Source organism: Sarcophilus harrisii, chromosome X (assembly GCF_902635505.1).
Source record: "Sarcophilus harrisii chromosome X, mSarHar1.11, whole genome shotgun sequence".
Classification (NCBI taxonomy): Eukaryota; Metazoa; Chordata; class Mammalia; order Dasyuromorphia; family Dasyuridae; genus Sarcophilus; species Sarcophilus harrisii.
This window is the reverse complement of record NC_045432.1, coordinates 17,369,782-17,385,383: the sequence shown is the minus strand read 5'-3', so window position 1 is coordinate 17,385,383 and position 15,602 is coordinate 17,369,782. Positions and strand designations below refer to the sequence as shown.

Here is a 15,602-nt window from a genome sequence, read left to right as displayed (position 1 = left end):
CATTGATCTCCATGGGGGTCTTTGCCAAAGATCTCCATGGGGGTCTCTCTTCCTGATCTCCATAATGGGTCTCTGACATTGATCTCCATAGGGGTCTCCGCCACTGATCTCCTTGGGTATCTCTGCCACCGATCTCCATGGGGGTCTCTGCCACTGATCTCCACAATGGGTCTCTGCCAGTGATCTCCATGGGGGTCTATGCCACTGATCTCCATGGGGGTTTCCACCAGTGATCTCCATGGGGGTCTCTGCCACTGATCTCCATGGGGGGTCTCTGCCACTGATCTCCATGGGGTCTCTGCCACTGATCTCCATGGGGGTCTCTGCCACTGATCTCCATGGGGGGTCTCTTCCACTGGGGTCTCTGCCACTGATCTCCATGGGGTCTCCGCCACTGATCTCCATGGGGTCTCCGCCGCCACGGATCTCCATGGGAGGTCTCCGCCACTGATCTCCATGGGGGTCTCCGCCACTGATCTCCATGGGGGTCTCCGCCACTGATCTCCATGGGGGTCTCCGCCACTGATCTCCATGGGGGTCTCTGCCACTGATCTCCATGGGGGTCTCTGTCCCTGATCTCCATAATGGATCTCTTGACATTGATCTCCATAGTGGATCTTGACATTGGTCTCCATGGGGGTTTTTCCCAAAGATCTCCAAGGGGGTCTATGCCACTGATCTCCATGGGGGGGTCTCTGCCACTGGGGGTCTCCGCCACTGATCTCCATGGGGGTCTCCGCCACTGATCTCCATGGGGTCTCCGCCACTGATCTCCATGAGAGTCTCTGTCCCTGATCTCAACAATGGGTCTCTGTCACTGATCTCCATGGGGGTCTCCGTCCCTGATCTCCATGACATTGATCTCCATAATGGATCTTGACATTGGTCTCCATGGGGGTCTTTGCCAAAGATCTCCATGGGGGTCTCTGCCACTGATCTCCATGGGGTCTTTTCCAGATATCTCCATGGGGGTCTCTGTCCCTGATCTCCATAATGGGTCCCTGACATTGATCTCCATGGGGGGTCTCTGTCATTGATCTCCATGGGGGTCTCCGCCACTGATCTCCATGGGGTCTCCACCACTGATCTCCATGGGGGTCTCCGCCACTGATCTTCATGGGGGGTCTCCGCCACTGATCTCCATGGGGGGTCTCTGCCACTGATTTCCATGGGGGGTATCTGTCATTGATCACGATGGGGGGATGTCTCTGCCACTGATCTCCATGGGGGGTCTCTGACATTGGTCTCCATAGGGGATCTCTGTCATTGATCTCCATAATGGATCTTGACATTGGTCTCCATGGGGGGGTCTCTGCCACTGATCTCCATGGGGTCCATGGGGGCCTCTGCCACTGATCTCCATGGGGGTCTCTGTCCCTGATCTCAACAATGGGTCTCTGTCATTGATCTCCATGGGGGTCTCTGCCACTGATCTCCATGGGGTCTCTGCCACTGATCTCCATGGGGGTCTCCGCCACTGATCTCCAAGGGGGGTATCCGCCACTGATTTCCATGACATTGATCTCCAAATGGATCTTGACATTGGGCTCCATGGGGGTTTTTCCCAAAGATCTCCATGGGGGTCTCTGCCACTGATCTCCATGGGGGGTCTATGCCACTCATCTCCATGGGAGTCTCCGACACTGATGTCCATGGGGGTCTCTGTCCCTTATCTCCACAAAGGGTCTCTGACATTGATCTCCATGGGGGTCTCCGCCACTGATCTCCATGGGGGGTATCCGCCACTGATCTCCATGACATTGATCTCCATAACGGATCTTGACATTGGTCTCCATGGGGGTTTTTCCCAAAGATCTCCATGGGGGTCTCTGCCACTGATCTCCATGGGGGGTCTCTGCCACTCATCTCCATGGGGCTCTGAACACTGATGTCCATGGGGCTCTGTCCTGATCTCCACAAGGGTCCGCATTGATCTCCATAATGGATCTTGACATTGGTCTCCATGGGGGTCACTGCCACTGATCTCCATGGGGGGTCTCCGCCACTGATCTCCATGGGGGGTCTCTGCCACTGATCTCCATGGGGGTCTCTGTCCCTGATCTCAACAATGGGTCTCCGCCATTGATCTCCACAATGGGTCTCTGACATTGATCTCCTTGGGGAGTCTCTGCCACCGATCTCCATGGGGGAGTCTCTGTCCCTGATCTCAAAAATGGGTCTCTGCCACTGATCTCCATGAGAGTCTCCGTCCCTGATCTCAACAATGGGTCTCTGCCACTGATCTCCATGGGGGTCTCCGTCCCTGATCTCAACAATGGGTCTCCGCCACTGATCTCCATGGGGGTCTCCGTCCCTGATCTCAACAATGGGTCTCCGCCACTGATCTCCATGGGGGTCTCCGTCCCTGATCTCAACAATGGGTCTCCGCCACTGATCTCCATGGGGGTCTCCACCCCTGATCTCCATGGGGGTCTCTGCCACTGATCTCCATGGGGGTCTCTGCCACTGATCTCCATGGAGGTCTCTGACGTTGATCTCCACGGGGGTCTCTGTCCCTGATCTCCATAATGGATCTCTTGACATTGATCTCCATAGTGGATTTCTTGTTATCTCCATGGGGGTTTTTCCCAAAGATCTCCAAGGGGGTCTATGCCACTGATCTCCATGGGGGGGTCTCTGCCACTGGGGGTCTTCGCCACTGATCTCCATGGGGGGTCTCCGCCACTGATCTCCATGGTCTCCGCCACTGATCTCCATGGGGGGTATCCGCCACTGATCTCCATGACATTGATCTCCATAACGGATCTTGACATTGGTCTCCATGGGGGTTTTTCCCAAAGATCTCCATGGGGGTCTCTGCCACTGATCTCCATGGGGGTCTCTGCCACTCATCTCCATGGGGGTCTCTGACATTGATGTCCATGGGGGTCTCTGTCCCTGATCTCCACAAAGGGTCTCTGACATTGATCTCCATAATGGATCTTGACTTTGTTGTCAATGGGGGTCACTGCCACTGATCTCCATGGGGGGGTCTCCGCCACTGATCTCCATGGGAGGTCTCTGCCACTGATCTCCATGGGGGTCTCTGTCCCTGATCTCAACAATGGGTCTCTGCCACTCTGATCTCCATGGGCGTCTGTGTCCCTGATCTCAACAATGGGTCTCTGCCACTGATCTCCATGGGGTCTCTGTCCCTGATCTCAACAATGGGTCTCCGCCACTGATCTCCATGGGGGGTCTCTGCCACTGATCTTCATGGGGGTCTCTGTCCCTGATCTCAACAATGGGTCTCTGTCCCTGATCTCAACAATGGGTCTCTGCCACTGATCTCCATGAGAGTCTCTGTCCCTGATCTCAACAATGGGTCTCTGCCACTCTGATCTCCATGGGGGTCTCTGTCCCTGATCTCAACAATGGGTCTCTGCCACTGATCTCCATGGGGGTCTCTGTCCCTGATCTCAACAATGGGTCTCCGCCACTGATCTCCATGGGGGTCTCCACCCCTGATCTCCATGGGGGTCTCTGATCTCCATAATGGATCTCTTGACATTGATCTCCATAATGGATCTTGACTTTGGTCTCCATGGGGGTTTTTCCCAAAGATCTCCAAGGGGGTCTCCGCCACTGATCTCCATGGGGGGTCTCTGCCACTCATCTCCATGGGGGTCTGCCCCACTGATGTCCATGGGGGTCTCTGTCCCTGATCTCCACAAAGGGTCTCTGACATTGACCTCCATGGGGGGTCTCTGCCACTGATCTCCATGGGGGGGTCTCTGCTACTGGGGGTCTCCGCCACTGATCTCCATGGGGGTCTCCGCCACTGATCTCCATGGGCGGTCTCTGCCACTGATCTCCATGGGGGTCTCTGCCACTGATCTCCATGGGGGTCTTTGCCACTGATCTCCATGGGTCTCCGCCACTGATCTCCATGGGGGTCTCTGCCACTGATCTCCATGGGGGTCTCCGCCACTGATCTCCATGGGGGGTCTCCGCCACTGATCTCCATGGAGGTCTCCGCCACTGATCTCCATGGGGTCTCTGTCCCTGATCTCAACAATGGGTCTCTGACATTGATCTCCATGGGGGTCTCTGCCACTGATCTCCATGGGGGTCTCTGCCACTGATCTCCATGGGGTCTCCGCCACTGATCTCCATGGGGGGTCTCCGCCACTGATCTCCATGGGGGTCTCCGCCACTGATCTCCATGGGGTCTCTGTCCCTGATCTCAACAATGGGTCTCTGACATTGATCTCCATGGGGGGTCTCTGCCACTGATTTCCATGGGGGTCTCTGACATTGATCTTTATGGGGGGTCTCTGCCATTGATCTCCTTGGGGGTCTCTGTTCCTGATCTCCAAATGGATCTCTTGACATTGATCTCCATGGGGGGTCTCTGCCACTGATCTCCATGGAGCTTCCATTAATCTCCTTGGGGGGGGGTCCCTGACATTGATCTCCATGGGGGTTCTCTGACATTGATATCCATAAAGGTTCTTTTCCCCTGGTCTCTATGATAGGTCTTTCACATTGATCTCCATGAGGGGTACCTGACATTGATCTCCATGGGGCATCTCTGCCACTGATCTCCATGGAGGTTTTCTGATACTGATCTCCATGGGGAGTTACTGACCCTGATATTCAAGAGGGACCTCTGACCCTGATCTCCATCATGGGTCTCTTGACACTGATCTCCATTAGTGGAATCTCACCCTGATTTAAATGGAGGTGTCTGATCTTGATCTTCATTGGGATCCCTGTCCTTAATGTCCATAGAACATATCTGTTTGTGGGGGCAGGTCTGTGACCCTGATGTCCATGGGGGATCTATGACTCTGATCTCTGAAATGGATCTATGACACAGATCTCCATGTGGGGACTCTGTCCCTGATCTCCATAATGGTTCTCTGACACTGATCTCCATGGAGGTCTCTGCTATTGTTCTCCATGGGGGGTCTTTTCTATTGGTCTCTATGAAGGGTTTCTGACACTGATCTCCATGGGTGGAATCTCACCCTGATTTAAATGGAGGTCTTTTACCTTAATCTTCATTGGGGATCCCTGTCCTGATGTCCATGATGGATCTTTGACAGTGATTTCCATGTAGAGTCTTTGTTCCTGATCTCCAAGGGGAATCTTTCTTCCTGACCTCTAAGGGGGATCTCTGTCCCTGATCTCCATGGAAGATCTCTGTCCCTGATCTCCATAATGGATCTCTTGACATTGATCTCCATGGGGGATCTAGGACTCTAATCTCCATAATGGGTCTCTGACACTGATCTCCATAATGTGTTTCTGACACTGATCTCCATGGGTGGAATCTCACCCTGATTTAAATGGAGGTCTCTGACCTTTATCTTCTTTGGGGATCCCTGTCCTTAATGTTTATGGAGCATCTCTTCGTCCCTGGGGGGAGATCTCTGACCCTGATCTCCACGGGGGATCTGTGATTGATCTCCCTAATGGATCTCCATGGGGGTCTCTGTCCCTGATCTCCATAATGGATCTCTTGACATTGATCTCCATGGGGGGTTTCTGCCGCTGATCTCCATAGGGGGATCCCTGACATTGATCTCCATAATGAGTCTCCATGGAGGTCTCTGACATTGATCTCCATGTGGGTCCCTGTACTTGCTGTACACAGAGGGTCTCAGCCCCTGGAGGGTCTGTGTCCATAATCTGCATGGGTGTTTTCTGCCATCAAGGTGGGGGGAGGTATCTGTCACTGATCTCAATGGGGGGTCTGCAACACTAATCTCCATGTGTGGTCTGGACCCTGATCTCCATGGGGGATCTGTGACTCTTGATTTCCCTAATGGATCTATGACAGAAATCTTCATGTGGGGCCTCTGTCCCTGATCTCCAAGGGGGTCTCTGATCCTGATTTCCATGGTGGATCTCTGACCCTGATCTCCATAATGGGTCTCTGATACTGATCTCTATATACTGATCTCCATGGGGGATCTCTGACCCTGATGTCCATGATGGGTCTTTGCCAGTGATCTCCATGGGGGGGGGGGTCACTGACCTTTATCTCCATTAGGGATTTCTGCCTGATCTCCATAATGGGTCTCCGACACTGAGCTCCTTGGGGGGCCTTTGCCCCTGATTTTCATGGGTTGTCTATGACCCTGAACTCCATGGCTGGTCCCTGCGCCTGATCTTCATGGGTGGTTTAGGCTCCTGATCTTCATGGGAAGTCTCTGGCCCTGATCTCAAACAAAAGAAAAAGGCCCCCTGCCCACAGGGGTTTTGGACCCTGATTTCCATAGCAGTTTGCTGTCCATGGGGGTCTTAGACCCTGATCTCCATGGGATATCTCTGTTTTTGATATCCATAATGGTTATCTCACACCAATCTCCATGTGCAGTCTCTGTCCCTGATCTCCATGGTGGGTTTTTGTCCCTGTCCCTGTTCCCTGTCCCCATGGGGGGGTCTGTTCCCCTGATTTCCAGGGTGGGTCTTGCCTTGATCTCCATGAGGGAGTTCTCTGAAACTGATCTCTGGCCCAATGTCCATGGGGGGGGGGGTCCTTTGATCTTCTTGAGAAGTCTCTCACCCTGATCTCCTTTGGGATTCTCTGCCCTGGGGGTTCTTCAACCATGATCTCCATGGTTGGATACCCCATGGTTGGGTATCTGCCGCTGATCTCTACTGGGAATCTCTTTCCTTAGTGGGGGGGTGTCTGTGACCCTGATCTCCATGGGGGGTCTCTGACCCTGATTTCCATTAGGGTTCTTTATCCTTATTCTTATGATCGGTCTCTGAATTTGATCTCAATGGGGTACTCTGTCCTTGCTGCCCATGAAGGTTTTCTGTCCCAGGGGATCTGTGACCCTAATCTTCATGGAACTTCTCTGTCCCTGACCTCCATGGGGGGGGTCTATGATTCTGAATTCCATGGCAGGTCCCTGCACTTCATCTTCATGGGGGGGTTCTGTCTCACATCTCCACAGGGCTTCTCTGTCCCTTCCGTACCTTGGACCCTGCTCTAATGGGGGAACTCTGACCCACATCTCTAGAATGAGTCTCTGACAAAGATCCCAATGTGCCGTCTTTGTCCCTGATCTCCTTGGGGTGTGTCTGCTGCCGATCTCCATAAGGGTTCTCTGCCCCTGGGTGGTCTCGGGCCCTGATCTCCAGGGAGGACCTGTGACTCATATCTCCATAATGCGTCTGACAAAGATCTCTATGTGGGGTCTTGGGGCCTAATCTCCATGGCCGTTTTCAGTCTCTGATCTCCTCGGTGGGGTCTCTGCCACAATCACCCTGCCTCCTTCTGTTCCTTACACGTTTCTCTCCCCTTCCTCATTACCTCATCTTTACTCCTCAATTTCTTTGTGAATCTTTTCCCTTTCATCTGCACACACTCTGCTCCCTCCTTCCACCATCCCTCCTTTTTCCTTGGCCTTCAGCTCTCTGTCCCTCATTTCTATGTCTATCTTACCCCATGATCTCCATGGGGGTCTCTGTCCTTGATGTCCATGGAGGGTCTCTGCCCTTGGGGGATCTGTGACCTGCCGGTCCATAGGATGTCTCTGCTGCTGATCTCTGGGGGGAGGGCTTCTGTCCCTGATCTCCTTGGGGGGGGGTGTCTACAACACTCATCTCCATGTGTGATCTCTGCCCCTGGTCTTAGTTCATAAGGGGGCTCAGCCCCAGGACATATTGGACCCTTATCTCCATGGGGGGTCTCTGACCCTGATCTCCATAACTGGTCTCTGACATTGATTTCCATGAGTGGCGTTCTCACCTTAATTTCAATGGGCGGTTGTCTCTGACCTCCATCTTCAATGGGAGTTTGTGTTCCCTGATTTCCATGGTGGTGGTGGTAGGAGTCTCTACCTATAATCCCCATTAGGTATCCATGTCCTTGATGTTCATGGAGGGTCTCTTTCCCTGGAAGGGGTCTGTGACCTCGACCTCATGTGGGGTCTCTGCTGCTGATGTCCATGGTGGAGTCTTTGTCCCTGGAATGGTTTGTGACACTCATCTTCATAGGGAGTCTGTGTCCTTGACCTCCATGGGGGGTTTTTACCCATGATCTCTATGGGGAGGGCCTGCGACTCTGTTCTCCATGGGGGGGGTCTGTTCTGCTCTTTATGGGGAGTCTGACCCTGATTTTTATGGCCCGTCTGTGAATTTGACCTCCTGCCCCTGATCTCCAAGAGGGGGGACGTGGGTCTCTGATGCCAATGGGGGGCCGCGTCTCTGATCTCCATGGAGGGGGTCTGGCTTGATGTCTATGGGGGTCTCTGCCCCTGATCTCCAAAGGGGTGTGTGTGTCTCTGATCTCAATGGGGGATTGTGTTCTGACTTCCAAGGGGGGGGGGGGTCTTTGCCTTTGATTTCCATGTGATTCTCTAACATTGGTCTCTATGGTGATCTGTGTCCCTGAGCTCCATTCACACATTCAGACCCATACACACCCATACCCACATATATACCATACACAATACACATAAAGACACACACACACACATATATATATATATATATATACACACACATAGAGATTCACAAATGTCCACACATAGCTAGAAATTCACATATACACCCAGAACACACAAATGCACATATCCACATACATCCAAACATGCACATGAATACACAGCCATACAACTACACACATACACATACATACCCAAACCCACAAACATAATATATAAACCCACATACACGTGCAGATATATGTATGCACACACAGCCACTCATATGCACGTTCACAGAACTTCACACAAATACACCCCCACACCCTCACAGTCACACGTACAAATGCATATACACTCATACACACATACAAACTTACATATGCACATTCACACATATATCTACTTTCACACACATACACACATAAACACAGATTCACACACATGCACATATACTCATGCACACCTAGACACACATTCACATAAACATATAGACACAAACATTTACATATACCTGCCCACATAACATAGACGCGTATACACCCACACCATCAAAACATGTACACCGAAACATATAAACACACACACATGCACAATCCACACAGATACAAACACACACATGCATACAAATGTACAATACACACATACACATGGGCACACATTCACACACAACACACCCACATACACAAAACCCATACAACAAACACATATACACATGCAACATATTCACCTACATGCACACGCATTTACACATGCATATGTAAAAACACACACATTCACACATACACACAGACTCATACACGGATAGAAAAACAATCTCATATACACATACAAATGCACATGCACATACATATACAGGTGTACCTATGTGTATGTTAATATTTATATGTGTGTGAGCATTTGTATACATATGAATGTATGTGTTTTGACATTTGTGTGTATATATTGTGTAGACTGTGTTGTATGTTTATGTGCATGTGCGTGTTTTGTGTATATTGTGCATGTATGTGAATGTGTTGTGTGCACATGTATGCACACATGGAAAGTGTATGGATGTTGATGTAGTTGTATGTATATACATGAATGTGTATATGTTTAACTGTATGAGTGTGCAAATGTGTGTGTATGCATTTATATGTATGTGTGTTTATATGTGTTTGTGTGTGTGTGTTTATATGTGTGTGTTTGTGTTTGTGTGTGTGTATGTTTGATCATTTCAGCAAAGCCCCATGACACTGTCTGGTGTGGGTTTTCCTGCTCTTTTAAGCTCCCCCTCTCTTTTCTTCCAGTCCTTAGGAGGAGAAAAGGTGGATCACCTTTTCATGTTAATGAACCATGGGAACAAAACTTTTATGTGGAAGAACCCTTTGATAAGAAAAATGAATATTCAATGGAAAGGGAACAAGTATTATTTTAAAAGCAGTGAGACAAGAGCCAATAGGCCCCAAGGGAAGAAGACTTCTGGATTCTAGTGTAGATGCAGAACCAAAGATCTCCCTCCTCATGGAAACTATCCCAAATCTCTCTCCTTCTCGGCCTCCCCCTCTCCCCTTCCCCCTTCAACTAAGGACACTCCCTCCTATTTGGCTAAGAAAATCGAGGCCATTGGAGATGAGCTTCTTTCTTTCTCTTTTCCTCCATCTCATATTCCCCAAGATCACCTCCCCACCTCCACCATGCTCTCCTCCTTTCCCCTAATCTCTGACAATGAGGTGGCCCTTCTCCTGGCCAAGGCCAATTCCTCTGGTATCCTCAAGTCCATCCCCTCCCAACTTCTCCAACAGATTGCAACCTCAATTATCTCTTTCCCCTCTAATCTTCAGGCTCTCTTTATCTACTGGCTCCTTCTGCATTGCCTTCAGTTGGTGCCCAAGAATCCCCCATCGTTTCAAAAAAACAAAACTGTGTCACTAGTCTCTAACCACCCCCTCAATCTGTCTCTCCATATCTCTGTTACTCCTTAGCCTTTTGTTATCTGGCCTCTGATTTCATCACTCATTGACACCGCTTTCTCCAAAGTTGTTAATTTGTGTATTTTTAAAAAAAACTATATAAATTATATAGAAGTACAAACTGAACTGATAATCCTGTACCCCTCCAAATGATCTCTTACCAAATCTGATGCGCATTTCTCAGTCCTGATGTTCTGGCCCCATCTGCTATATTTTAACACCATGGACCTCTTTGTCTTGGATAGTCTCTTCCATCTGGGCTTTTTGGAAGTAATTTTCTCCTGGTTCTTCTTCTACCTATCTGACTGTTCTGCCTCAGTCTCCCTTGCTCAGTCTTCATCCAGAGCACAATCAGATGTAGTGTAGGCCGAAGTATTCTCCATTCTAGGTCCCTTACTCTTCTCTCCCTATACCCTTTTGGAGACTTTGCCGCCTCCCATAAATTTAATGATTATCTCGGTGCCGATAACTGTCACATCTAGATATTCAGTCCCAGTCTCCCCTGAGCGTCCGTCCTGCAACCCCAGTTGCCCAGTAGACATTTCAAATTCCTGGAGAATATCTCAAGCTCAACGTATTCAAACTGAACCCATTACCTTTTTCTTAACCTGTCTTCGTCTAAATTTTTTAATTCTTTTCAAAAATAAGTTTGTATTGATATTTTCCATTTCTTACATCACCATAGTATCCCATGCATCCTCCTCCTCCCTCCCAGAGCCATCTCATATGAAAAATTTTTTAAAAGAAAAAAAGGTCAGCATAACTGAATCAGTACATCGAAAAAGTTGCAAAGCACATGCAATGTGTGACATCTGTGGACCTCTCATCTCTTCCAAAGGATAGATTGAGGGTGTCTTTTTATAGGTCTTCATTTGACTTATACTTGATCTGAATAATTTTGTTAAATTTACTTTTACTTATAGTTACTATGTATATTGTTTCCTTGGCTCTGTATCAGTTCATAATGTTCTTTCCATGCTTCTCTGTATTCATGTATTTTTCTTACAGCACAGTAATATTGTTACATTCATGTACCACAATTTATTTAGTCATTCTCAGTTGATGGGTATATACTTTGTTGCCAATTTTTTTTTGGTTTCTTTACTCAGTTTTTTTTAATACCTTTTTATTTACAGGATATATACAAGGGTGATTTTTCGGCACTGACCCTTGCAAAACCTTCTGTTCCAGCTTTTCAATTTTTAATGATCACAAAATATTCTGTTATAAATGTTTGGGTATATAGGGACTTTTTTCTTAACGTTATCTTCCTTAGGGTCACTGGTTTAAAAGGTATGAACATTTTTGTCACTTGGCATAATAAATGGGAGTTTCTAGTTCAAAGGGTATAAGGTTATGAATATTTTAGTCACTTTATTTGAATAATTCTAAATTCTTCCCAGAATGATTGTACTCCTTCCCAGCTCCACCAACAATGTATGTGTGCTAATCCTTGCACAACCCCTCTAATATTACATGTCATACTTGCCATTTTTGCAGGGTGTGAGGTGAAACTTCTGAAATGTGTTGATTCATGTTTCTTAGTGATTTGGAACTTTTTTTCATCTAATTGTAAATACTTTGCAGTTCTTATGAAAACTGTTTGTTCATATCCTTTGACCCATATATCTGTACATATGCATACGTATGTATGTATATAAACATAGTGTGTGTGTGTATATATATATATATATATATATATATATATATATATATATATATAATATATACTGGCCCAGTGGATACATATATATGAGTGTGGGTGTGGATGGGTGGGTGTTTGTATGTATGTGTGTGGGCAGACACACAGAATGGCACAGTGGATACATACAGCACCAGGCCTGGAGTCAGGAAGAGCTAAATTCAAATCTGCCCTTGGCCACTTCCTAGCTATGGAACCATGGGTAAGACACTTCACTTGTGAGTCTGTTTCCTCATCTGTAAGATGATCTGGAGAAGGAAACAGCAAACCACTTCAGTATCTCTGTGAAGAAAACCCAAATGGGGTCACAAAGAGTTGGATGTGACTAAAACGCTCGAACAACAAAGTCAACAAAATATATCCCTTAGCAGAGACATTTTATACAAAGAACTTTTTTTTCCTACTCCATCACTTCCTTCTTGTGCTACATACATTAACATTATACAGAAGCTTTTTAATTTCAAGTTCCCTCTTCCTCTGTAAATGTGTTCTTTCCTTTACTTTAATCTTTTTTTTAAGGTAGCCCTGCTCTCTCTGGCTCTCTTCCCCTGCCTCCTGGTCCTCTCTTCTCATTTGATATCTCCCCTTCCTCTCTTTCCCTTCAGCTAATCCTGTTCATTAGTTTTACTTCATTTTCTGTGCCCCATTTCCAAAAAGGATTTTTCTCATTCTCCTCCCTGTCCATCTTTCTGTCTATTCTAGATCCTCATCCTCTGATTCATGGCCATTAGAGTCATTTCTTCTCTCATTTTTCTCGCTATTCTTTATAGAATCAAAGTTTCCAAGGGATCCATTTTATCTTCTGTCCCCTCTGCCATTGCCTTGTAGGGTTTCCCTCATGAATTCCCCCTTTTCACTGTGCCTCTCAAAACAATAGCAATTATTGCAGGTATCAGAGAGGACACTGATTTACAGTAGCCCCCAAACCTACCCGCTGCTCTAATCTCTCTCTTCTTGACCTTCCCCTGCCCCCCACTTGCTTAGAAACCTCCTGTGTCCATGCCCTCTGACTTCTCCTGGTGCCGATCACCTCTGACAGCCCCCCAGACAATTAGACTTCTCAGGCCACCAAATTCCCCGATCATCCCATCCATTGTAAAGTCCTTGTCTCCTCTTTACCTTAGGAGCATTCACCAGTGGAACCACCTCCTCCCTCCAGAGTAATGTTTCTTTCCTTTCCTCTCCTTTTCACTAGCCCTACCATTTCTATCATCCCGCCATCTTTTGTTGACTCTCTTCTTTATACTCGCACAGCCATCACCTTAGTTTAGGCCCTTAGCACCTCCTTAACACCCGAACTAGCCTTAGTTTCCCTGCTTCAAGTTCAAGTCTGTCCTCCTGCTGTCTATTTTTTCCACTGTTGTCAAAATGGTTTTCTTAAGTGCAGATCCGACTATAAGACTCTTAACAATCAACTCCTGTTGCTACTTGTCACCTCTAGGATAATATATAAATTCCTCTGTTTAGTCGTTTTTTTCCCCTGAGGCAATTGGGGTTAAGTGACTTGCCCAAGGTCACACAGCTAGAAAGTGTTAAGTGTCTGAGGTTAGATTTGAACTCAGGTCTTCCTGACTTCAGGGCTGGTGCTCTAACCACTGTGCTACTTAGCTGCCACCTCTGTTTAGTTTTTAGAGCCTCTACAACCTGGACCCAAGCTCCTTTTCCTCTTTTTTTCTTCCAAACTACTTTTTCAACCTCGATGGACATCCCTGTTCCTCCCTCACCCTATGATCCATTTAAACTGGTCTTCTGTTCTTCTTATCTCAGTGCCTTTGGTGATTTATCACAAAGCTTCTCAAAGTGGGGGTTGTTGCCTAACTGAATGTGGGGGTGTGAAACTATGGTTTATTATCAATAAATTTTTGATTTGCATACCTATTTTATGTATCGCTATACCCAGGGTCATGTAAAAATTTCCCAGGCCAAAAGGAGTCACGAGTGGAAAAAGTTTAAGAAGCCTTGACTTCTCATACCTAGAAGGCCCTCCCTCCTTACTTCTGCCTCATAGAAGGTCTTTTTTTAAGGAGCCATCTCAGGCACCATTTTCTGCATGAAGACTGTGAATTCCCCCAAATGTGCCAGTGCCCTCACTCCTAAACTACCTTGGATTTAATTACTCTCTCCATGTTAACATTGCCTGATTATATACATACACACACACATTAACTTGTTTTTTCGAATGTAAACTCGTTTCTTTGCACTTTGTATCTCTAGTGCCTGGTCTAGAGCAGGTGATTAATAAATGTGGTTGTTGATTGCTTGATATGGAACTGGAAGATCATTTTACATTTGAGGAAACTGAGGCCCAGAGAAATTGAGTTGCTCGAGGGTTCCACGGAGGGGAAGTGGTAGATAAGCCCTGAGAAAAAGTTCATCCTTAACCTAGCTAGCGCCAAGTACCAGTGACTTACACAGTGACTACCGAGCCCGAGAACGCCCCCCCTCTCCCCCCCTGCTCTTGAGAGTTTTGTAGAAAGTGGCTGCGATTGCACAAAGACAATCATTGGTGGAGCAATTCTCACCTCATTTCATTTTTCTTCCAGGAAACCACCAAGGGCTTGGGCTTGGAAGAAAGAGCAATATTCTCTGAAATTTTTCCACCATTACTGAACTCCACATCATCTAGCTGTATGTCTTGGGTGGACTCAGAAGAGATGGATAACAACAGCTCGCTCTTTGATGAGTCGAGTCCGAGTGAATCGAGCATTTCCACCGGCTATTTTCCTTCTTATCAAATTCAAGAGGACATCTCTGACAAAAGTGTATATCAGAGATCCGTTACCAATGAAAAAGTCTGCGAAAAATCTGACAGTGATCACAGTGGCAAAGACAATCAGAACAAAGACCGGCCTGACCGCGGCATCGTCATCAAATACATCATCACGGGTCAGGACAATAAAATCACTGTTAGTAAACGTGATTTAGTTACACCAGCAAAAGACCTAAAACCATCTGACCTGACCGTGATAGATGAAAACTTCCTAGGAAAAATGGACTTTAACATCCACAAAAGAACCTGGCAAAAAATAGAATGGAACCATCAAAAGTCATTACCAACCCTGGAAAAAGAACTATTAGAAAGGAGACATCATCAAAGGAAGGTGGGCCAGTTAAATGTGTACATGTAGGCACAAATAAGGCATGGAATACTCGTGTGGAGACTTCCAGGCTGAGGGACACAATTAGCGCATTTACGTGGCTTGAGGCCCATAGAGGGTATGGGGCTGTAGTGGGCAAGAGGTATCTGAAGTAGGTGAGGACACAGAGAGGGCGTGTGGTACTTGGGTAGCGTGTGGTACCTGGAGGGCATGGGGTACACAGAGTGGGGGACTTTGCTGGCAAAGTCACATGGGAGGATGGGAGGGCACATTGAGAGTGCAGGACACTTGTGTGATAAGAGGCCCTGAAGTATGTGGGGCATGTATAAAGTGTTGGCCACCTGTGCGACATGGGGCAGTTGAAGGGTATGGGGGGGACACCTAGGTGAAGGGGGCATATATAAGGAGGAGGGGGACTCCTGGAGAGTGTAGGGCACATATAAGGAAGCACTTGCATGGCATG

The 15,602-nt window shown here is 47.6% G+C and overlaps 1 protein-coding gene across 1 annotated transcript in view; it reads left to right on the top strand.

Annotated features, from left to right (window-relative positions):
• Positions 1-15,602, top strand: part of LOC116420252 (activating signal cointegrator 1 complex subunit 2 homolog) — a 29,067-nt gene that overhangs the window by 11,287 nt on the left and 2,178 nt on the right. The window contains exon 2 of the mRNA XM_031944612.1: positions 14,585-15,142. Coding sequence (XP_031800472.1) covers positions 14,585-15,142 — 558 coding nt within the window. The remainder of the gene's footprint in view (positions 1-14,584; positions 15,143-15,602) is intronic.